At 41.2% G+C, this 23,052-nt stretch overlaps 1 protein-coding gene across 4 annotated transcripts; it reads left to right on the top strand.

Annotated features, from left to right (window-relative positions):
- Positions 1-1,346: 1,346 nt before the first annotated feature.
- On the top strand, positions 1,347-21,162 carry bicra (BRD4 interacting chromatin remodeling complex associated protein). Of its 4 annotated transcripts, none has more exons than XM_016671706.1 (15): positions 1,347-1,438; positions 5,823-5,868; positions 5,971-6,016; positions 7,104-7,169; positions 7,760-9,733; positions 10,890-11,075; positions 14,058-14,699; positions 16,015-16,195; positions 16,904-17,004; positions 17,093-17,227; positions 18,000-18,061; positions 18,146-18,294; positions 18,375-18,469; positions 18,566-18,668; positions 19,299-21,162. In XM_016671706.1, the coding sequence occupies exons 2-15, from the start codon at positions 5,828-5,830 to the stop codon at positions 20,864-20,866; spliced, it is 5,349 nt and encodes a 1,782-aa protein (XP_016527192.1). In that variant the 5' UTR covers positions 1,347-1,438; positions 5,823-5,827; the 3' UTR covers positions 20,867-21,162. The 4 variants fall into 4 exon arrangements, with proteins under 4 accessions (XP_016527192.1, XP_016527191.1, XP_007552400.1 ...); XM_016671705.1 differs by having other exon boundaries at positions 18,563-18,668; XM_007552338.2 differs by lacking the exon at positions 7,104-7,169 and having other exon boundaries at positions 18,563-18,668.
- Positions 21,163-23,052: the final 1,890 nt, after the last annotated feature.

Here is a 23,052-nt window from a genome sequence, read left to right as displayed (position 1 = left end):
GTTCTGAGTTTGGCGTCCCTGAATTGTTATGGTAATAAAAAGAAAAAAGAAAAGTTGCACTGACAAGTTAATCTTTTCACAATAAAGCTGCTATTGATCTTGTTGCTTATTTTAAAAATCAAAACCACAAGCAGCAGGAAAAAGCCCAGGAGTGTTCTCAAATTAATTGCAATAAATTAATTAATTAAAAAGTTAGCAAAGTTAATAAAAAAAGAAGGAGGATAAGTCTATTTACAAAGTTTAGAAATGTGTAGGGACATGTGTGTGATTCATCTCTTCAGTTTAGTACATCTGTGCACATGAAATTTGTTATATGTTCTGCTACTTTTGTCTCTTCATTGGTAAACCTAAACATTTTGTTTTCTACCTACCTTCGTTAGTTTTCTGCTACTTATTATTATTTAAACTGACAGCTCTATATGGGAACATATTTCCTCATAAGATATGTGCAAGAACCGAGAAAAAAGTTAATACAAGTCAGGCAATCTGCAGAGTTTGATTGAATTCAGCTGGAATATCATAGGAAGTATGTGACCTGTTGTGGTTTACATTTCATTACTGCTCATTTAAAATTAACTTTTTGGCTATTAATGATGTAATATCCTAAGAAAAACACTTTTCCTACCATTCAAGTGGAAAATTATTCCCACTCTTCTTTGTCATCACTTCTGCAAGGGTTACCTCAGGCAGTAAAGGAATACTCCTTCTCTTTTTGAACTGTAAAATCAACATGAATAGTCAGGTTTTTCCAGGTATTTGTGTTAAAACTTCAATTTATAGGTAGCCTACAATTTTTCTTTCCTAAAATGATCGAAAAACAACAAACACTTTAAGACTTTTTCTAAGAATTTTGACTTTATTCTCAGAATTCAGACTTTTCTCAGAATGTTTCTTTCCTTTTTTCAGACTGTTTATACAGAAGAGGATTAAATTAATCCTTTTTTGCTGAAAATGTCAACATTCTCAGGTTAAAATAAGAAATCTGAGATTAAAGTCAGAATTCTGAATTTTGTCTAAGACCTTTTTCTCAGAAATCCCACTTTTTCCTCTGAATTTAGATAAAAGTCTCAGATTAAAGTCCGAATTCGTACTTTTATCTGAGAATTCACTGGGGGTTTTTTCCGAAAGAAAGATCGCTATTATTTTCTTTTCAATGACCCAAATTATCCTTCTCCTAATGTTTAGAACTAACTGGTACGATGAGGAAAGTTGTTTTTTTTAGCGAATTTACCAAAACATTATTTAATTTTGTGTGAGAGGTTGGTTGTTGTGTTAGAAAAACTGTCTGAATCCCGTGCAAAGCATCCGTATGAACAACGCAGATTTCGATCAGGCAAAGCGGAAGTCTCCAGTTTCCTGCCTGTACTCGGGTCCTGTTGAGCAGCCCGTGCGAGGCTGTCCTGGAGACCCCGCGCTGCCTGCACCTCTAACGTCTCGGGTGAGTTTGTTACAATGTAGCAATTTCTCTATTAATCCGAATAACCGTTACAAAGCCGCAATATCTGCCAACTGCGCACAAAACACAAACCGCATCGCTAAGGCAATCGAAGCGCCACGCTGCCGCACCGCACCGTAAACACGTTCATTTTCCACCGAATTCCCAAGCATACCCCCCTCATCCAAGAGTATTCCAACATTAACTCATATTTTGCTTGCAATTAGCGATAGCTCGCTACGTAGTTGCGCTTAAACGTCCCCGGCAGGCGGCTCTTCTCGGTTCTGGCTGAACTGCGGTTCCGTTGTGCAGCTTCAGTGTTCAAATTGTGTCACTCGATGGTTTGTTTTGAATGTCAAAGGCTCAAGCTAGCTGTACGTCTCAATATTGTTGATAGCAGGTTAGCTCGCTAGGCTAATGCAACTCAACAGAGCTGCATCAAAAAATGACCAGAAATAGGGGTGAAAACTGGGTTTTAAAACCAAAAGTTTGGTTTCATTTGAGTTCTAAGCCAGGTGTGTTGCTGTCAAACGTTATGTGCTGGGAGAAATAATTAAAGATTGCTTGCAAAGCTGTTTAAAAACACCAGCTAGCATGTAGCAATCCGTTTGCAGTGTCTCCATTCAAATCCTGCGCACTGGGTTTGCTCTACCCGAGCAATGGCTCCGATCCGCTGCCTTCTCAGAGCGGCAACCGAGCTACCTTCATAGTATCGATGACCACTCTGCTTAAACACCGTGTGTATTTGTTGTGTTTGTGCTGCTGGAAGCTATGTGCACAGTTGTTACTTGTGATGAAGACAGTGAGAGCCCACACTCGGAAATCCTTCCAGGCGGTGCGAAAACCGCGCGTTTTCAGTTTGTTGTCGGCTGTTTGTCGGTGTTTAGCAAATCTAAGTTTTGTCTGAGTTCATCCTAACCGCATCAGTGTTTATTATTACTGAGCCTACATGTGAAAAGATGACGCGCTGCAAGTCATCGTGAAAATAGTGCAAAAGAGAAAACACTGCTCTTTATTTTAGGACCTCATTTATAACAACAACACGAATTTACTTGTTTAATAGTAAATTAAACAAAAATTTTAGGGAAGAATATGCAAAAATAACTGATAAAAATAACTTTTTCCTGTTGCAGGAAAGCTACAATAAATGATGTTTTCTATCTTGCTTTGAATAAGTTGTTAGTTTCTGTTTACCTCAGGTTTTTAGCTGGTTGTATCTACTGCTGAGGTGTTTTTAAACTAGCTTTTTGTTGCACTGTTCTTGGGAAAACAGAGTTAACAGCTTTCTGGCAACATTAGAGATGTAGAGATGACAAGTAATTTATTATTTTACAATTATGATCAATTTTCTTGCTTTTAGTCAAAACTGTAGCAGCAGCATTTTGCCTGATTTGTTTTTGTTTGTTTTTATCAAATTGACTCAGTTTCAGTAATCTAAAAACTGAAAATAAAGACATGCTTCTGTTTCCCTGCATTTTTTTTTACTCTTTTTGTAATAATAGTCTTATGTGACTGTAAAAATTTTGAGACAGGTTTGTAGCTTTGCTCTGTAATTTTTAGCCTCACCGGATCGCTACATCTCAAGATTTACGTTTTTGGGACTGAAAACAATGATTTTGGTCTTTTTCAGATTAAATCAGAAGAAATTATGACCCATACACTTTAAAAAGATGCTATAAACTCACTCAGTGATGGTAAGATACTGTGGTCATTAAATAAGACAGATAAATAAATCAGTGGGAGATAGATATTGAATAATATTGGCCCAAAAACTGGACTTTTATGAACAGTATGAATGTTCTGCAAAATTTCACCTTTAAAAGCTTTTTTAGACCTTAATTAGCTGGTTTGTGGAATTTTTATACAATCTTTAGGATAGTAAATAAAATATTTCTTATAAAGTGGAGATTTGTTGTGTCTTTGACCAAAGAAAATAATTCTTCTTTATTCAAACATATTTACTTAAAATATGTTTAAATGATTTCTCGATGATGACTTTGTTATTTATCCACCTAAACGATCCTGTTCTTGGTTGTGATTGGAGGATTTCTGACGCAGCCGATACAACCTGCACAGGTCTTCAGTCAAACAGACATATAGGAGAACCTGCCCAGGAAAATCCTCTCACCTTCGGCGTATTTACAGTTAACCAAATGTGTGTATTTATGCTCACTTCTGTACTGCACAGCAACAGCTCAGTTATGCCATCCATTTCTTTATTATTGTGTTATTGGAACAACAGTTACTGGTGAGTAGTTGTCGGACTGGTGTGTGTTGCTCTATGATGGACCCTTTATGGGTTTATGGATGGATGTTATTGCGGTTTGGTTGTAAGAGGAAAAATTGTTCTGTTTACATTAAAATTGACACTGATCTCTACTTATTGCGAGCTTAAAAATAGTCATTTTGAATTCTTTATCCATAGTGCACATGCTTAAAGATTAACAAAATGTTTTAATTTGTACTGTTTTTTATTTTAATTAATTACTGTAGATGATTTTAATAATTACATACCTATTTCCAAATTGCCTTCTATGGACAACATTTTTGAAAAAGTCATCTGTATTCATTAATTGGCTTTTTAAAATAACAATTCAAATTTTCAATCTGAAAATGCACTTTTAAGGATTTGGAACGGCATTAGAGTGAGCTGAGCTGCTGTCCAGTTTTGGTTTTGTTGGACTTCTCAGATTCATCAATAAAACTCAAATGTTTTACAGTCTTAAATATTCTTTTGTTAACAGGCACTCAGTTATTTCATGGCTCTTCACACATACCTGACATGTTTTGACGATGTACTTCCGTGTTCATTACAGGTGTTAAAGCTGATGTTTGAAAACTGTCACTATTTTAAGTGACAGATTTTTCTCTGTTACTGTTGGCAGTAACTCCTAGTTTTATGGCGTCCCTCAGGGCTCCATTCTTGTCTCGCTGTTATTTTCCATTAAATTATTCGTAAATATCTCTTGTCACTTTTACACAGATGATTCTGAAACCTGTCTGAAAATATACTAAATTCATGTCTCTCTGGCTTCAAAGTCTGGATGTCTGATAACTTTTTATTGTTAATAACAAACCAGAAGTGTTATGTTTTGGTCAGAGACTCCAGTCCAGGAGGCTTGAGGTGGTTTATATTCTGATTTGAGCTTCTCGAAACACTTAATATCACTAGAACTGCCTTTTATTAAATTAGGAATACTGCCAAAATAAAATCGATGATCTCCCTCTCTAATTCTCATTCAAGCTTCATCTCTTGTCTTGCTTACTGTAATTCTGTATTTGCTGATATTCCTCGAAAAGCCCTCAGTTGACCCTGTAGGTGTGAACATATCAGTCCAACTCTTTGCACTGCTCACCTGTGATGCTCAGTGCTGGTTTTAAGATTTTAATGTTTCTTTTTGAATCAGTGAATTGCTTCGCCCCATCTCATGTTTCTGAGCTTCAGGCTCTTTACACTGTTGGATCATCAGACCAGTCATTACTCTCTGTGCCCAGAGGAAGATTGAAGACTGAGGGTTATCGAGCTTTTATGATCAAGGCACCGCCTCTATGGAATCGACTGCCACTTAGCATCAGACGACCCTTTTCGATGTTTAAAACTCATTGCTTTAGTCGGCTTCTCATTCTCTGTGTGTTTATTTTATTTTTTGATTTCATGATGTAACGTAAAACACTTTGTAACTGTTTGAAAAGAAGCAAAACAAATACTAATTTTTATTACTATTGTAAATAATGTATTATACTAACAAGGACCGATTGCAGTTTTCTGGCTGATCACCAGTTTCTAAAAGCCTGGCCTGCTGAATACAATTTTTTTCCCCAAAAAGTTGCTAAATATAGTGATAAACTCCCTCTTGATAGTCCAGTATTTGGTTCGATTGGGGACCAAACTTGCAACATTTGCTACATTTTCAGCTGCTGCCGTTTGCTTTCACACTGCACTGTATCAAACGAACCAAACATTTTGAAAAACTTGTTCCCCTCCTGGCCTGAGGTGGCGCTGCACGAAGAACCACTGGAGGAAACGACACAAAAACCTCTGAAGAAGACACAAAATGTAAACAAAAATGGAGAATCATCAGATTTTAGCAGTTGTACCATTTCTGTTTTGTCTTTGGTAAAAGCTAATTTCTCCTGCCAGCGCCGGATATCACTTCTGATATTATCGCAACGTTCTCCAAAAACAAGCAGCTCTAATGGTCAGTTGGCCTAAACCCACCAAAATTAGCTTCCTGTAACTATAAAGCTGTCAAAAATGTAAAAAAGGACAGGTGTCTGGTGTAATTATAGCCAGATTATAAACTTCTAATTTACTGCATTTAATAAGCTACTATTCTGTTGTTGTCCGTTATTACACTTTTGTGTTTTCTTTTTAAAACTGCAACAGTTGTCATGGATGATGAGGACGGCAGGTGCCTTCTAGATGTAATTTGGTGAGTTCTCGCTCTAATATCTCATAATAATAACAATATTAATCAAAATAATACTAGATAAGATCTCAGATGCGTCTTTATGCTTTTGTTTTTCGTCTACAGTGACCCAGAAGCTCTAAATGACTTTCTTCATGGATCTGAGACCCATGTAAGTACATGGAAACGGTTCATTCTGGATACAAAACAAGCCTTTTCTTTGATGAACTTGTTTATTTTTGGTGAATAATTTAGTAGTGAAGTGGTGTTCGACCACACGTTGCTGCTTTCGTTTACATCATTACGGTTGCTTCTTCACAAAATAAGAAAGGCTATTACTAACGCTTCCCGACTCTTCAGTTATTCCCCTCATTTTATTCCTCTGTCGCTTCTTTTCTGGTGCTTTTGGTTTTTCTGAACTCTCCTTTTTCCTCACCTTTCTCTATTTTTGATGGCTTGAATGTTTCATTCTGGAGTAGGCCTGGGTGATAGATCGATTTTATCGAGTAATCACATTTTTGGATTTTTGAAAATAAAATTTCTGGAAAAGCTTGGATTTTTTTTTTTACCAACTCACTTGTTGGGCTTCTGCCAACTTGTTTGACAAGTGTTTTTTTTTTTTTACAGATTTTATTTATTTAAACTTTAAATTCAGGTACAAAACATTAGGACTAGTCTACATTTGTTTGTTTTTAATCACGAGAATAAAGTCGTACAATGGTAAAGTAAAAAAAAAAGATTATAAAGCCTTAAATTAGGATAATATTCATGTTGGGGTTATTTTAGGATAACTAACATGAAAAATAACAAAAACGTAAAAATTAAAGTAGTACTTAGGTACTGGTTCTTCAAATAAGGAAATATTTTATCTTTTAAGAACCAAATTATTATCAGTAGCAGGAGTTTGAAAAGATTCAAACGATTGAGAAAGAACGACTTGGACTAAGTTGATAACTATTCAAGCTTTTATCTCATTAAAACGACTATTTCTCGTAATTTTATGACTTTCTTCTGCTAATCTTAGGTCTTTATTCTCATAATAAAAAGAAAACTCGTATTCTGCCATACAACTCACAGAATGGATGACTGAAATAAAAGCTTTTTGTAACAACGTAGAAAAGAAATCAGATCTGGTGTGAAAGAAACGGAAGGTTTTATGTTGAATCCGTATCGCCCAGCCCTATCCTGGTGACTTTTTGTCTGTTGCTTTGGGAACCTTCGCTTTCTGTCTGTCTTACCCTTGGTGGATGTGTCTGTAGTTGGACACTGACGACCTTTTGGATGGTACGAGTGACCCCTCCAGCTCGTTCTTCTCTGCCACTGGGGTGAGTAAAATCCCCCGATCTTCTTCCTGCTCTCGTCTATCGGTCTCTGCAGCATGCCACTTCTGATCCCCTTTCCTTCCACTAACATGTGTGAGCTCCAGTTAGCTCAGGGTTTGTTTGGGTGCTTGAAATCCTTCGACTTAAATTAGGTGTTTTTTTTTTTTTAAGGTTTGGAAAGTCCTTGATTTCTGTATAAAGTCTATAAAAGTGTTTGATATTCAAACTGCACAGTTTTGTAAAAGAGTCCAATCTAACATCTGATTAAAAAGCTTTATTGAAAGTTGAAACTGGATATTTTCATACTGCTAAAGCTAGATGGATATTTTTCTCACTGTTTGAAGTTAAATCAGATTAAACTTTTTTTTTTAGGTCAGTTAGAATGACCAAAATTATTTCTACTTGTGTAAACATTTTTTTAGAGATTTGTTTTTTCTTTCTTTGTATTTTGTGTTTAAGCATTTATTTTGAGCAGGAAGTTAATTTACCTTAAAACGATTTGTTTGGATTGTTGGTGTCAGTTTGATGTTTTGTTTTGTGTTGCTATCTCGATCACCTGGTTTCACTTCGTTTCTTCTTCTGCTGTTCCAAAGGGCCATGTTTCAGAGGTCCAGCCCGCGGTCCAGCTGCCAGTCAGTGAGTCGGCCGGCCTCCCCAGGGTCAGCGTGGACCTGGACTTCCTGGAGGACGATGACATCCTGGGCGGCTCTCCGGGTGGAGACGGCGACAGCAATGGCATCGGAACGAACCACGAGCCGTGCGACATCCTGCAGCAGAGCCTGGCGGAGGCCAACATCACTGAGCAGAGTCTGCAGGAAGCCGGGTCCGAGCTGGACCTGGTGTCCTTCGGGATCCCGGGCCTCACCCAGGTGGTCCAGACCCTGCCTGATGCTGGAAGTGCCGCCGCCGTCGGGGTAGGCATCGGCGTTGGCGGGGCAGCGACCATCTTCCCCGGGTCGGCGCAGAGCGCAGCGGGTAACCCTGGCAACGCCACGGCCGACATGCTGGGGTCGGTTCTGGCCCAGCAGGGGCTCCAGCTGCAGCCGCAGGTGATGAACAAAACCATCAGCGTCCAGCCGTTCATGCAGCCGGTCGGCCTCGGCAACGTGACGCTTCAGCCCATTTCCAGCCTCCAGGCCCTTTCCAACGGGAGCCAGTCGGGACCGTTGGGTATCGGACAGATTCAGGTTGTGGGCCAGCCGACGGTCATGACCATCAACCAGTCGGGGCAGCAGATCCTGGCCAAAGCTATGGGCGGGTACCAGGAGGTGTCCACTGCCGGCTCTCAGGCCGGCCTGGGCCTGATCCAGGGTAACAAAGCCGCGGTCGGCGCTCCAGCTATAAACGGACCGGCTGTTTCTGTCAGCAGCACGAGCAGCATGAGCGCCGCCACCATGAGCGCCCCCGCGGGTCTCGTGGGCTTCGGAGGAGGAGTGGCGCCGCCGACACAAACTCAAGCCCAGATCATGCAGAACGTGATCATCCAGCGCACGCCGACACCCATTCAGCCCAAACCGCCACAGGGGGGCGCCATCCAGCCGAAAGTCTTCAAACCGCAGCAGCAGCAGCCGCCGCCACCGCAGGCAGCACCCCAGGCTCAGCAGAACGATGCGCACAAGGCGCTGGGGCTGCAGCAGCTTCCGGTTTCTGCTGCCCAGAACGTCACCTTCCTGGCGGGAAAGCCCGGTTCTAACGTCGTCCTGAGCACCCAGGCCGCCACTCAGGGCCCGCAGTTCCAGCAGGCCCTGTTCAAGCAGCAAGCGGCGCCGCCTTCTGGGAAGCCCCTCAGCGTGCATCTGTTGAACCAGCAGGGCAGCATCGTCATCCCGTCCCAGACGGTCCTGCAGAGCCAGAACCACCAGTTCCTGCTGCCCCAGCTGCAGGCCGGAGGCCAGATCCTGACCCAACACCCGGGCGGCCACATCATCACGAGCCAGGGCCCCGGCGGACAGCTCATCGCCAACCAGATCCTAACCGCCAACCAGAACATCAATCTGAGTCAGGTGTTGACGTCGCAGGGCCACCCTGGCGCCGCCCACATCCTGTCCGGACCCATTCAGCTGCAGCCCGGTCAGATGGGCACGCCGACACTTTTCCAGATGCCGGTCGCCTCTTTGGCTCAGAGTCAAAGCCAGACGCAGACGCCGGCCGCCTCGGGCCACACCCAGACGGTGATCCAGGGCCTCCAGAACCCCTTGGCCATGGTGGGTCAGGTGGAGGGGCTGAGCCCGGCCATCAGTCTGCAGACCACCCTGCAGGCCCAGCCGGGCGCCGTGCCCAGCGCCGCAGGAGGCCAGACTGCGGAGGCTGCTGTTACCGTGCTGGGAGGCTCCGCAGACCCGGCGCCGCAGCTTTTATCGCAGTCGTCGATCCTCGCCGTGCAGCCTGCTTCGTCTGCCGCCGCCGCTTCTTCCTCTCCGTCCATGTCTGTCTCAACGTCATCCTCCGTGACGGCGGTGGGGCTGGTCTCCCCGCAGGCTCAGAGCAGCCCAGGGAGGCTGCTGTTCACCAACCAGGGCTCCAGCATGATCCTGAGCCAGGAGTCGCTGCAGATGTTCCTCCAGCAGGTCAGCGCTCCGCCCGTCTGCTTTTCTTCTTAACATTGTCTTTAAAGGCGACCTATTATGCAAAATTAACTTTTTGCACTTTTTTTTGTTCTGGGTTTCTACTGCTTCCAAAAACAATTCTCAGCTGTTTTTTTTAGTAATAAGTTAAAGTTTTTTGAGTCTGGAAAATGAGCTGTTTCAAAAACATCCTGAAGGTTGAGTCACAGTCTACAGGCCCCGCAGCGTTACCCAGAGTTTGGCAGTAACTAGTTACATTTACTTTAGTAACTTGTTAGAATAAAATTACATTTAGGAGAATTTTTACTACGCTGTTCTTTTTACTTTTACTTGAGTAATTTATTATGAAGTATCTCTACTCTTACTTGAGTTGTTGACTTACCATCCAGAAACCACTTGCTGCATTCTTGTTTGCTGTGCAGGAGGCTCTACTTCTGCTTTTCAAAGATGTACAGTTATATAATTGTTTGCAACCATTTTTACGTGAGAGTGTAAACGCTGCAAAATCACAAAATCTTACGAAGTATTTCTGGTCTCTTTTCTAGTGCAAATAAACTTATTACACTTGAAATAAGACGAAACCAACCTGGAAGAAAACTTACAGCAAGATATAGGAGCGTGTTTTAAGTCAATAATCCCTTAATATTGATGAAGAAGTTCTAGTTCCACTGGCAGATTAAAAATGTTTTCTTAGAGGTGAGTTTATCTACCAATTGAAATAGTACTTTTTTATTAATATTAAGGAATTTTGACTTGAAACAAGCTCCAATAGCTTGTTGAAAAGTCACTTGTAAGTTTGTTTTTCTTATGTCAAGTCTACTAAGATATTTGCACTAGAAGTTAGACAAAACTTTGTGTTTTTTGCAGTGTAACCAGCAGCATCTAATTTGGATTTAAAGTGACAAGAAGCCCTAAAACAGCTCAAAATAGACAGAACTGATCCCATCTAAGAATGATTTTGTGCAAAAAGGAAAATGTAATGAACATGCTTTATATATTTATATATCCTAAGTATAATAGGTCACCTTTAAAAAAAAAAAAAGAAAAGTAACATGCACGAGTGTTAAATTGGTGTGATCTCTTTGGTTTAGTATTTTGCCGCTCATTCTCCTTCCCTCCCTCCTCCCTCCCCCTTATCCTGAAATGGTAATTGTATCAGGAGCAGCGCCACCAAACAGAGAATGAGTCAACCCAATCAGTGGGCGTCCCAGCGTCTGTAATCGTCAGCAGCAACAGCATCACTACTGCGGCCCCTGCTGTCCATGACAGCCAGTTAACTGACTCCTGGCTGGGTCAGAGCCACAGCCCTTCCCCCGGCCCCTCCCACATGACAGCAGTGGTAAAGGTAGAACTGCCCCTTTATGTTGAGCCCCACCCCCACTTGCTGCTGCCGCTGCTGCCACAGTATTAGGTTTTTCCTACCTTTTTCCCCCCGTCACAACCTCTCCTGCTTCCACTGCTCTCGCCAGCGCTGTTTTTAACTCCTGGGTGAAAGAAGCCAGCCCTTCGCTTGCAGCATCTGTGCTTTTCCACACTTTGCTTAATTTTAGTAGCAGCATGATCGTCCCTGCTGTCCGTTCCTGTTTTATTACTCAGTAGAGATGCACCGATCAGAGATTTTGAAGTTGATCTCCAGTCTCCAGAAGTTTTAGTAATCAATTATTCTGATGATTATTTGGATAAAAATTAATCAGATTCTTCTGGGATCCCCAAAGCTGAGCTGCAGAGTTTTGCTGGGAAGAAAGAAGAAATTATTTCAAATAAACTAGAACAGTAAATGGATGGAAGCTTGCTCTGCCAATTAAAAATATTTCTGGTTTTGCAGTTTTGTAGGTTGTATTAAAAAATATTGGCTTGAATAAATAAAAAAATTATGAGGTTGAAACATGACTAAAATCGGAACGTGAAAGTTTTTCTGACGGTTAATCGGATAAAAAATTGGCACATTATCCGAGTTTTCATTTATCATCTTAAGCCTTTTAATACAATATTATAAATATATTTATAATATTATAATATGCAAATAAACAATTAAATTCCCTTTCAAAACAATAAATCAATATACTGGTCTGTTGACTATTCTTTGGTTTAACTGTAATAATTACGAGAAAAAGGTACTTAATTGGAGATTATTTTTAAAGGATTTGAACCAGGTGAATTTGAAACAGAACAGATGTACAGAAAATTTTTCTATAATCTGAAATGCAATTTTTTGTACAGTTTTGGCTTAATTCCTGCTCTGTGTGTTCTTTCTGTAAATGGGTTCAACAATTAATCTTAACAATTAATCGATTACCAAATCAGCCAGTAGCCTCTGTCTCTTTAAGAAGCTCCTGTTCTTTCTCTCCTCATTACGCCGTTTGGAAACGTTTTTGGAACGTTTGACTGAAATGTGGTTTGTGTGATGAGCTCAGTTCCACCAGGCGTTTGCTAATTGCTGCTGCCGCTAGTCTGGAGGAGCGGCTCGGCTACGGACTGCTGCTCTAAGCTTTGTGTAAATAATCTGCTGAAGGAGATTCAAGGATTCCTAAAACATTATTTAAAGAATCAATAACAATAGAAAAACACTCCAGGGATGTTTTTTTATGAAATAACATGAATAAATACCAGGTTAGAGCTAATTAAGCTAAAAAAATCGGCACCAGCCGATTTCATGGTGCATCTCAATTACTTTATGGCTCTTTCATGCAAACAGTTTGGCTGACAGTGAAGATTCCTTTTCATTTTTTTTTTTGTTTTTATTAATACTCTAATTTTAAAATGTGCATTTCTCAACTACATGCAGATGTGCTTGTTCAAAAATATTTTAAATTTTCCAAGAGCAGCTTCTTCACCTCTCTAATCCCTCTGTAGGATTTCATCTGGCTCACTGCTGATGAATCAGGCGTCTGCGCTCTGTTTTGCATGCTTTGTTACACTGTCTCTCCTGATTTAAACCCCCCACGTTGACCAGTAGCGCCTCCCAAACCCAAATGATTTGGTCCGCCGACCCGTGACCTCACGACCTTCAGATCACCTTCTAATTCACCATCACAGTCCCACAGATCTCGCTTCTGTCAACAGGTTTTCCTTTTGGTTCACTGAGCAGTCATTCCTCCCCTTTATGTGTTTATTGCCCTCAAACGCAGGAAAAGAGAAATCTGTGTGCTTTAATTGTTTGTAGATACAGAAGGCTAACAGTCCGCTTTCGTGTTGTTTGTTCTCGCTTGACTGATGTTTGTGCAACCGGGGGCTGGGCGACATTTACATTTCAATTTATAATTAATTTAGCCTACAGCTGGGTGATATTAATTTAAAAAAAATTATTTTTTCATACCTGATCTGATTTTTGTGACGGCTTGGTAAAGAAAGGAGCACATTTCTGGCAAAAAACTAAGAGAATAATCTCTGACGTTTTCCAGAAAAAAACAACAACGGAAATTTTTGAGCTTCAAAAGTCAAACATTTTCAACCTTTGGAAGTTTTCTAGTTTTTTCCGGAAAATTTCGGAGATTAATCCCACAGTTTTTTATTTTTCTCCTCCTTTTTTTTCTTTTTTTTTGTTGTTGCGAATTTTCACCTTCTGGAGCTCAAAGGTTTCTTGATTTTTTTTTTCTAGAAAATTTCTAAAATGAATCCTAAAGTTTTGACATTTTTCTACTTGCAAATTTGTGAGTTTTGGAGCTCAGACATTTCCTTGTTTTTCCAGAGAATTTCTGAGTTTATTCAACAATTTTTTAAATGGAAATTTAGATTTCTGGTTTTAGCAAAAATCTAAATTTCTGCTAAACATTTTTTTATTTTTTTAAATGTATTTTTTGTTTGATTTCTTTTATAAAACAGACATTACAAATGACAGAAAATATTTTTAAAAAGTGGCCTTTATTTCCATCAGCCCTTCTGTTGTCTGTACGAATCAGGGCCGTGTGGTTCTGGATTGGAGTTGTAGAATATTGTATCAGACGTATTATCTACTAATGGTAATCTATCGCGATGTATAGTCATTAATTTATTGTCCAGCCCTACATCCTTGTAATAATGAAAATAATCACAACCTAGCCATAATATTCTGTCATATTTGAACTCAAAATCCAAATATATATAGAACTGGAAAACTTATTTGTCAGTTTATTGCCCAGCCCTAATTTAGCTTATTTTTTTACCCTTAAATGAAATATAAAAGCTATGTTTCACAGCAGTTTGTGATGAAATCTTGTCGCCCAGCCCTGGTGTTGGATCCTATCGTTAAAACCATGTGGATGTTTTTCCGTTTTGTTCCTTTTCTTGTTGGTTTAGAGGTTTAGACCCTGATTTGTTTTTGTGCTGCGACGTTGTGTGCTCCCTCCAGGTTCCCTCTGGTGGAGCTCAGCAGGCTCTGAAGATCCAGGGCATATCCTCCTCGCCGGCGTTAACCTCCCACGCCACGACGCCACCTGTGGCGGAAAGCCCGCAGCCTTCCCAGTCTCCCCTGACTCTGAGCCAGCAGATCCAGTCACCTCACCACCAACAGCCGCCGCAGTCGCGCCCTTCCTCTCAGCCTCAGCCGCAGACTCCCTCGCGCTCCTGCACGCCGTCATCCCACACTCAGCTCTTCATCGTCCACAACCAGATCGCAGAATCTCCCAAACCCGCTGCCTCCGCACAGGCTCAGCTGCAGCAGACGCCGCCCCAGCAGGTGCACATTCAGGTCCAGCACCAACCTCAGCCTCGACCGGCCTCGCAGCCCACGCCCTACCAGCAGGAAATGCCTCCCATGTCGCAGTCGCCCAAGCCTCTTCCTGCTGCTGCTGCTGCTGCTCCACCTGCGCAGCACCAGTTCGCTGCGCCCCCTGTTAGCGCTCCAGCCGTAGTGAAAGCCCAAGTTCCCCTCCAGGGCCTCACAGCCGGGCAGCAGCATCACCTGCAGTTAGTTGGAGCACAAATCCAGACTCTGTCCTCCATCACTCAGCCCTCGCCTCAGCATAAACAGCTGCTGGAGAAGCTGCAACAGGTATTGCTTCTGTTTTTACTGCAAAGAAATAGTAATGTTTTGTTTTTTTTCCCCATTTGTGCTAATATGGGTTGAACAGGAGGTTTCTACACACTTAAAAAGACTTAAAATTACATTTTTACAGGCAGGTTTTTTATCTTAAATGTAAAATGTATTTTTTATTTTTTTCCTAGGGATGCACCGATCCATTTGTTTCTCTTCCAGTACCAATATCTGAGGTTTAGTATCAGCAGATACCGATCAGATAGAGAAAAGCTGTGCTGAATTAACTTAAAATGTGTCTTTTTTTTAATACACAGTTATGCCTGTCGCAATAAGCAATAAAAAATTATGTATGTTTTGTTTATTCATTTGGATATTTACAGATATTTCCAGTATTAAATGTTCATTGGAATTTAAAGTTCATTGATCTTTGAGAATGGCTTCCTGCATCATTATCACAATTATATTACATGAAATTGATCTCAAAACAACAATATTATCGTTTATCGCAATAATTTCTGGGAAAATTAATTGTCCAGTAAAATTTGTTATCTTGACAAAATGATAAATTATCACATTGTCATGGTAACATGATAATTTACTATTTATAAATGTATAAATATAAACATTTATAAATTTGTAACTCATAAACATGGTGAATTACAAATTTATTTGATAGCTCTGCTGCAGTACAGCTCACTTAAATACACGAGCAGCTTCACTGTTTGCTGAAAAACTCCTATAAACAACCTTTATATGTTCAGTTAGGAGTAAAAAAGCCGATTTAAAATAAATGAGAAGAAACTGAAACTGATAAAAAAAAAAAGATAGGTTAACTACTCTGTTGAAGGTAATTAACCATTTTCACTGTTTGAAATGGTTCAGAAAGCGAAATTAGGAATTTAAATATAATGTAAAATAAATAATAAAGCATAGAATTTAATTGAACAGTCTGCTGTTATAGATCACACATATTGTCACCCATGTCCAATCTAGAATTTTTTTCAATATCAAGATCAATACAGATATTAATAATGGATTGGTGCATCTCTGGTTTTTTATCCAGTTTTGATTTTGACATAATCAGAGTGTCGCCTTTTCAAAAAATAGCTTTGCTTTTGGAGGATACAGACTCACTTTAACACCCAAATGAAAAATTGTCAAATGTGCTACTTATAACAAATAAAACACTGGTTTATCAGCCATCTTGGAAAGCTTGGAATTACTTGCATTGACAGAAATTTTGGCCTCTTGGAAAATAAATTACACTGTAAAAGATGAAAATGGTTCCACAATCCTGTGTCAAAATTGTAACTTATTGTTTTTTTCTCAGGTCAAGCAGAACATCATGCTACAAGCAAAGGCTCAGCCTCAAGCCACGAGTCAGTTTAATTTGCAGCAAGACGTGCCTGTTGACAAGGTGGTGATGACATCATCAGCGAGCGCCGACGCACCTGCTCAGCTCCCCACGATGCTGCAGCCGACCTCGGTGCTCGTCAAAACCACCGCCACAGGTAGCGCATTAAAAACCCACAGCGACGCGATTCTGCCATGGCGCACCAGGGAAAAAGGGAAAAGGAAGAATACATTCTTCACAAAAACTCACAAATTTTGAGATTAATCTAAGAAATTTTCTAAATAAAAGAAAAAAAAGGAAACAAGGAAATTTCTGAGTTTAAAAAGTTTAAAATCTGCGATAATTTTTTTTTTTTAACAATATCAGAAATTTTCTAGAAAAACAAGGAGGTTTAATTGTGGGATTAATCAGAAATTTTCAAGAAGAAAAAAAATCAATTTTCTGAATTAGAAAATTTGCTAGGACAGATCTTCAAAATATTAGATTATCTGACAACATTTTTAGGAAAAAAACATTGAAATTTTCTGAAAAATTTTTACTTGAAAATTTCACCTACAAATTTCTGAGATTAATCTCAAAATTTGAGTCTTTCTAGAAAATGTTTGACCTTTTCATTTTTCCTTGTTTTTTTTTTTTTTCTATAAAATTTCTGAGATTTTTCCTTGCAGATTTTTGACTTTTCATACTCAGCAATTTCTGTTTCTTCCAGAACATTTTGTTATGTTAATCTGAAAATCTCTGAGATTTTCACAGTTTTTTTTTTACTTTTAGAATTCACAACTGTCCTCGCTTGTTCTTGTGTTTCCTCTACATCGGTCACACCGGTGCGATTTGCTTTTAATCATTGTTTTTGTGTTTTTTATAGGATCAAGTGACCTACAGGTATTCTCAGGAGCCCAAGGGCAAGCTGCAGCAGCAATGGTGAATCAGACGGTCACTCCTGCCAGCCTTACCCAGCCTACACAGGTGGGTCGATCTGTTTCCTGATGTGGTTTTCCTCCAGGTGCTTGGTGAGCGTTTGATATGAAGCGTTTCTTTCTGAATTGGTGCTCAGGTTCAGCCAAAGCCAGGAGTGATCAGCTCGGTGGGGGGGATGACTCTGGGAAAAGCAGCGATGAAGATCCAGGTGTTGGGGCCCGCTCTGACTCAGATGCCGGTTCCACAGCTGCAGCCTCCTCTGCAGACTCAGGTAGGAGCAGCGAACTGTGCAACATGGAGGCGGGCGAGATGTGGACGGAAAATATTTATGTTGCTTATCCTGCTCTCTAAAAGTTGATCTGTCTGTCCATCCTTCCTCTTCCTTTTAGTTCATCTGTCATTTTACCCCTCCATCGTTTATTTATTCTTCCATCCACCCAGAGTTGATCTGTGCTTTCAATCTTTGTTCATTCTACATATCATTTATTCTATCAATTATTTTGATGATTAATCTGATAAAAATGTTTACATTCTGCAGATTTTTTATTAAAACATTGTTGAGAAAAGTCGAGCTCAGCCCACTTCCTCACTTCCCCAACAACATTTAAGCCTCTGTCATACAATATTAGAAATACATAAAAATAAATAATTAAATCACTTTTTTAAATAAAGAATAAACATTTTATTCTCTAAAATACAGTAACACAACATCTTTAGTGAACACTTGATCAATTGTAGCAAAGGATGCATCTGCAGCTAAACAAATACTTCTAACATCAACATGTGCTTCATTTAATTACTGTCCTTTTGGAGTCTGTATACTCCAGTTATCAATTATTGATTTCAAAATTCTTTGACAATTATTTTATTATTCTGACTAATCATTTCAGCCCTAATTCATAGTTCAAAGATTGGTTAAGAAATTAAAATCTGGTAAATGAAACATGTGGAAAAGCCAGCAAAAGGCTTTTAGTGGAGCTTTCTGTGACTGATATTTGTTGTTCAAAGTGAATTTTCTAAACGTTTCCCTCTTTGCCTTTCAGCTCACATCACAGACGCCACCAGTAAAAATGCCTTTAAGCACCGAGCCCAGTAAAGAAGCCAGGTTTGCTGCTTCTGCTTCCTTCAGGCCAGAGTTGAACCGTTTTGTTGTTGGCATATTTCTGACCACTTCCTGTAAACTCTGCAGGATGCTGGAGCAGCTAAGAAAACATCAGGGTTCAGTGCTTCACCCCAACTACAGCGCTCCTTTCCTCTCGTTTGACGACACTCTGAACAGACTGCTGCCTTACCATCTCTACCAGGGAACTGCCAACTCCTCTCAAGACTATCAGAGAGGTAAAAACCCGAGTAAAATCCTGGATCTGCTGCCTTCTGCACCCTTCACAGTCCTCACGTTTTGCTTCGTTTGGACACAGTGGATGATGAGTTTGAGAGAGTCTCCTGCCAGCTGCTGAAGCGAACCCAGGCCATGCTGGATAAATATCGTTACCTGCTCTTCACGGAGTCAAAAGTAAGTTTATAACCCAGCGATCTCCGTGTCCGAGTCACTTCTTGTTGTGTTGGATTGATTTTGAATCAACTGCTTTTGGCCTTTGAACCTGAGCAGAGACTGGGCCCGTCGGCAGAGATGGTGATGATCGACCGGATGTTCATCCAGGAGGAAAAGGTCGCCCTGAACCAGGACAGGATTCTGGCCAAGGAGAGACCGGGTCGGTGGTTTTTAATGTCCAAACGAACAAAAACAATAAAACTGCAACGTGGGAAAATGTTTGGAGAAACAGAATTATTACTTGTAGAAATATTTTCTCCTGATCTGGATGGAAATGGAGAAACTTTCAAATTGTCATCCATTGTCACACGTTGGTCCGTGTGTGTGTTACATTTCCAGCTGCTGTGATTCACTTTCACCCTGCGGTTGTCAAAAGAACTAAAACCTGTTCCCATTTTCAAGTAAAATAAACATAATGATGCATGAGCACATCCTCAAAGATCCACGAGCTTTAAATTATAACAAACATTTAACACTGGAACTGGAAGACATGTTAAATATCCAAAATAAACAAACAAAACAACAGAAACACCAAATAAAATTAATTATAAAGTCTCTGCAAAGAAAAATTGTCCTTCAAAAAATGGGCTGGTTGAGGCCAAAACACCAAACTGAAAACTTTTGTCATCCAGCTTTTGGTAGAAAAAAAGAAAAAACATAAAATATGAAAATGGAAATTATTGAGCTTGTTTTAATTGAGGTGAATTAATTTATTGCTTTTTGCAATAGGACTGGTCGCACAAAACCTTTTATATTTATCAGTAATGTAAATATTTTTATTTCCTTGCAGAGGAGTTTGCAGCGACTGTGCGGATGCTGGAGAGCGGCGTTCCATCCCAGCCAAAACCAGCGCCTCCAGATCTGCCATCAGCGAGTCCGGCGGCCTCCACCGCTGCTCCTGCTCTGATACCATCTCCCGCTCCTCTCCTCAAGGTCGCACCGACTCCTCCTCCTGCTCCAGCTGCTCCTGCGTCTCCCACGCCTCCTCCCGCCCCCACCCCTCCATCCTGCTCCCCCTTCCCTCCCACCAAGCTGGTCATAAAGCACGCCGGCGGCGGCGCCTCCGTCTCCTGGTCCAGCAGCTGTCCTCCGGCGGTGCCGCCGGCCAAGCCGGTCGCTCCGGCGGCGTCGTCGTCATCATCGCTAAATTCCCAGTCGGTGGCGGATGATGACGATGCTCTTCCACAGCGAACCAGCAAGCCGCCCATCAAGACATACGAGGCGCGCAGCCGGATAGGCCTGAAGCTAAAGATCAAGCAGGACCAGACCGGGTTCAGCAAGGTGGTCCACAACACCGCCCTGGATCCCGTCCACGCCCCCCAACCTCGCTCCACCCCGGAGCCGCCGCCGGAGCCCGCAAAGACCCAGCACCTAGCCACGCCCCCCAACACCGTCATCAGGACTCAGTCCCCGACGGCGTCGGTCACGCCCGCTCAGAGCAACCTCAGAAACGCTCCTCCGTCGTCATCGACAACGACAACGCAGATGAACGGCTCGTTGGACCACCACCCGGTCAAACACAACCTGGCGTCGTCGCAAACCACCTGCCGCCTGCCGCTCAGAAAGACCTACAGGGAGAACATCAGTCCCCGGGTCCGGCCTGGCGTCCCCGGCGGGCTGGACGAAAGCTTTTCCTACCCCATCACCACGCCATCGCCACCGCGGCACGAGGCATCCACCCCGCCATCGGAACGGACCGTCATAGCGAGCGTGCGGGTGGAGAAGCGAGACAGGGAGGCGGACCCGAGTCTCGAAGGCGGACGCTTGGGGAACACGATGGACAAAATGAACGAGGTGTTCAACCGGAGCGTGAAGACGCCGACCCACCACCATCTTTCTCTGCTGCTGGACCGCGAGGCGGCGAAGGAGAGGGAGGACGAGCACATGGACCAAGACGCTGACAAGTTCAAACGGTTCAGCGGGAAAAACAAACACAGGACTGGCGGGACGTTCAGAATGGACCAGCACGCACCCGGACCGCCATCCCCGGAGTCGTCGTTCGCCCGAGACTCTCTGCTTCCCGCCAAACGCTGCAAGTCGGACTCGCCCGACATGGACAACGCCAGCTTCTCCAGCGGCAGCCCGCCAGACGACTCGCTCAACGAGCATCTGCAGTGCGCCATCGACAGCATCCTCAACCTGCAGCAGGAGCCCGCCGTGCGCGGACACCATGTCCGGGCCGGCACCGGCGGCAGGACGCACCAACACCAAAGTCAGCGCCTGGGAGACTCGGCGGTCTCCACACACAGAGCTCCGCCCCCGACGGCGCCGTCCGCTCCGTCGTCGTCCTCGCTGGGCCCTCAGGTCGGTGGGCGGGGCCACAACGGCAGCCTGGTCCCCCAGACTCAGAGCAGATAACAGGCCCTCAACCCCAGGCTGGACTGACCGGGGTGACGCTGCAAAAGGGGAAAGACAGGGGGCGCTGCACTGCAGAAAACACTCATTCTGACCACTTTTAGTCTGGTTTCTGCTACAGTTCACTTTAAATAAGATAAAACTAACTCACAAGTAACTCTTCAGCAAATACTGGAGCTTGTTTTAGGTCAACAGTTCTTGAATATTGATATAAAAGGTTTTACAGGCAAATTATTTAACTTAAAATAAAAAAAAATTTCCAATGTTACAATTAATTAATCTGCCAGTGGAACTAGAATATTAAGAAATTATTGACTTAAAATAATCTAAAAAGTTACTTATAAATTAGCTTTGTCTTATTTCAACTAAGCTGAGATATTTCTACTAGAAACTAGACAAAAATACGTGGTAAGATTTTGTGTTTTTGCAGAGTGACAACAGTTACTCTCCTAAGCTGTGTTGACTTTGTTCACTGTAAAAACACAAACTCTGACCAAATATTTTTTATCTAGTTTTAGTCAAATATCTTGGCGTGCTTGAAATAAGACAAAATTTACAAGTAACTTTTCAACAAAACATAGGAACTTGTTTTAAGCCAATAATTCCTTAATATAAATGAAAATGTTATAGTTAAACTGGCAATTTTTTCATTTATAATAAAGAAAAAAATGTCTTGTTATAAGTGAAGTAATCTGCCAATTAATTTTATTTAATCAATATTAAGAAATTATTTACTAAAACATGGTTCTATGTTTGGCTGAAAAGTTATTTTGAAGTTAGTTTTGTCTTGAATTATTCCAAATAAATGAAGATCTTGGCAGATTGTTTCATTTATATCATGGGGAAAATATAAGTGAAGAAATCTAGATGTTTTATTGGCTTAGAACAACCTCCTATATCTTACTGAAAAGTTACTTTGTCTCATTTAAAGTGCAAGATATTTGCAGTAGAAACTAGACCAAAACTATATGGTAAGATTTTGTGTTTTTGCAGTGTTTGTCCATTTGAATTGTCCAGACATTTCTTATTTTTAGCCCAATTTATGGATTAAATGTGGCGAAAGCAAAACGGTAAACCACAGACCTTTATCACGCCTGCTTTTGTATGTTTCTTTTTTCCCTCTTCTTCATGTTTACATTCCTCTAACTTGTCCCCAGGAGGAGACTCTGTCCACTCGTCTGGTAGAAACGGCATCCTGCCGAACATCACAGAAAAATAAACTGGCGGGGGGCCTTAACGCGTTCCCTGTACCTTACACATTTGACTCTTTATCACAAATGCAAATGACACACTTTAACTGCAGGCCACAGCTGTATCCCTGTAGTTACCTTGGTTACAAAACGAGGAAATGATTTCAGAAACTTTTTGTTTTGGTTGCTCTCTAATGCTGTAACACCAAGATGTCAGAATGTAAATTAACTCTGTTCTTTTCCGCGCCTAACGACAGATTTCACCAGGTTTCTGTTTGTCTACGGCTCATGAAGTTAAAGCATTATGCATTTCCGTCAGCAGGGGGCAGACTAGTTCTGACTTTCCTCATTCTTTCAGCTTTCTTCAGCTCTGTTCCTGTTTTTAGTTTTATTTTTATTTCGAGGCCTGGTGGACAATTCAAAAACAAACACAGCACAAAAACATTTAAATGGAAAAAAATGGAACAATAATAATGTACAAAAAACAACCCGGAAGAGAATTTGAAGTATAGTATTACAGATTAATTTTTGTATTGTATTTATTGTGTATAATGACACTTTTTAAAAAGAAATGTACATTTAGTAAAACTGTAAATTAAACCTCGCTTCTTTTATGAATCTTTTTGTGTTCCTGGTGATCTGTGGAGTCGTGTAAACCAGGTAATCCAAAAATATATAGCTAAGGCTAATTTTAGCAACTCTTATGTGCATTGTTTTATTTTCTTAAATAATTCAACTTGAGTTTCATTATTTTATTGTAAAAAATTACTTTAGCCAACTTTACTTTGCAGAATTGTTTCGAATAGTTAGTGTGTCTTCAACCATGAACAGCATTTTGGGGGTCATATCATAGCCTAAACTTTGACTAAACCTCTCAAATACTGTAATTTTCTAATTTTAGCTTATGTTTACTCTGTGATCAGAGATCTCTGATTAGATTACAATAAGAAAATGCATTTCTCTTACTCTGCTAGGCTGCAGCTAGCAAAGCCTATTGTG

The sequence above is a fragment of the Poecilia formosa genome, unplaced genomic scaffold, assembly GCF_000485575.1.
Source record: "Poecilia formosa unplaced genomic scaffold, Poecilia_formosa-5.1.2 Scaffold48, whole genome shotgun sequence".
Lineage (NCBI taxonomy): Eukaryota > Metazoa > Chordata > Actinopteri > Cyprinodontiformes > Poeciliidae > Poecilia > Poecilia formosa.
Note: the sequence above shows the minus strand (reverse complement) of the source record. Positions and strands in the feature narration are given on the sequence as shown.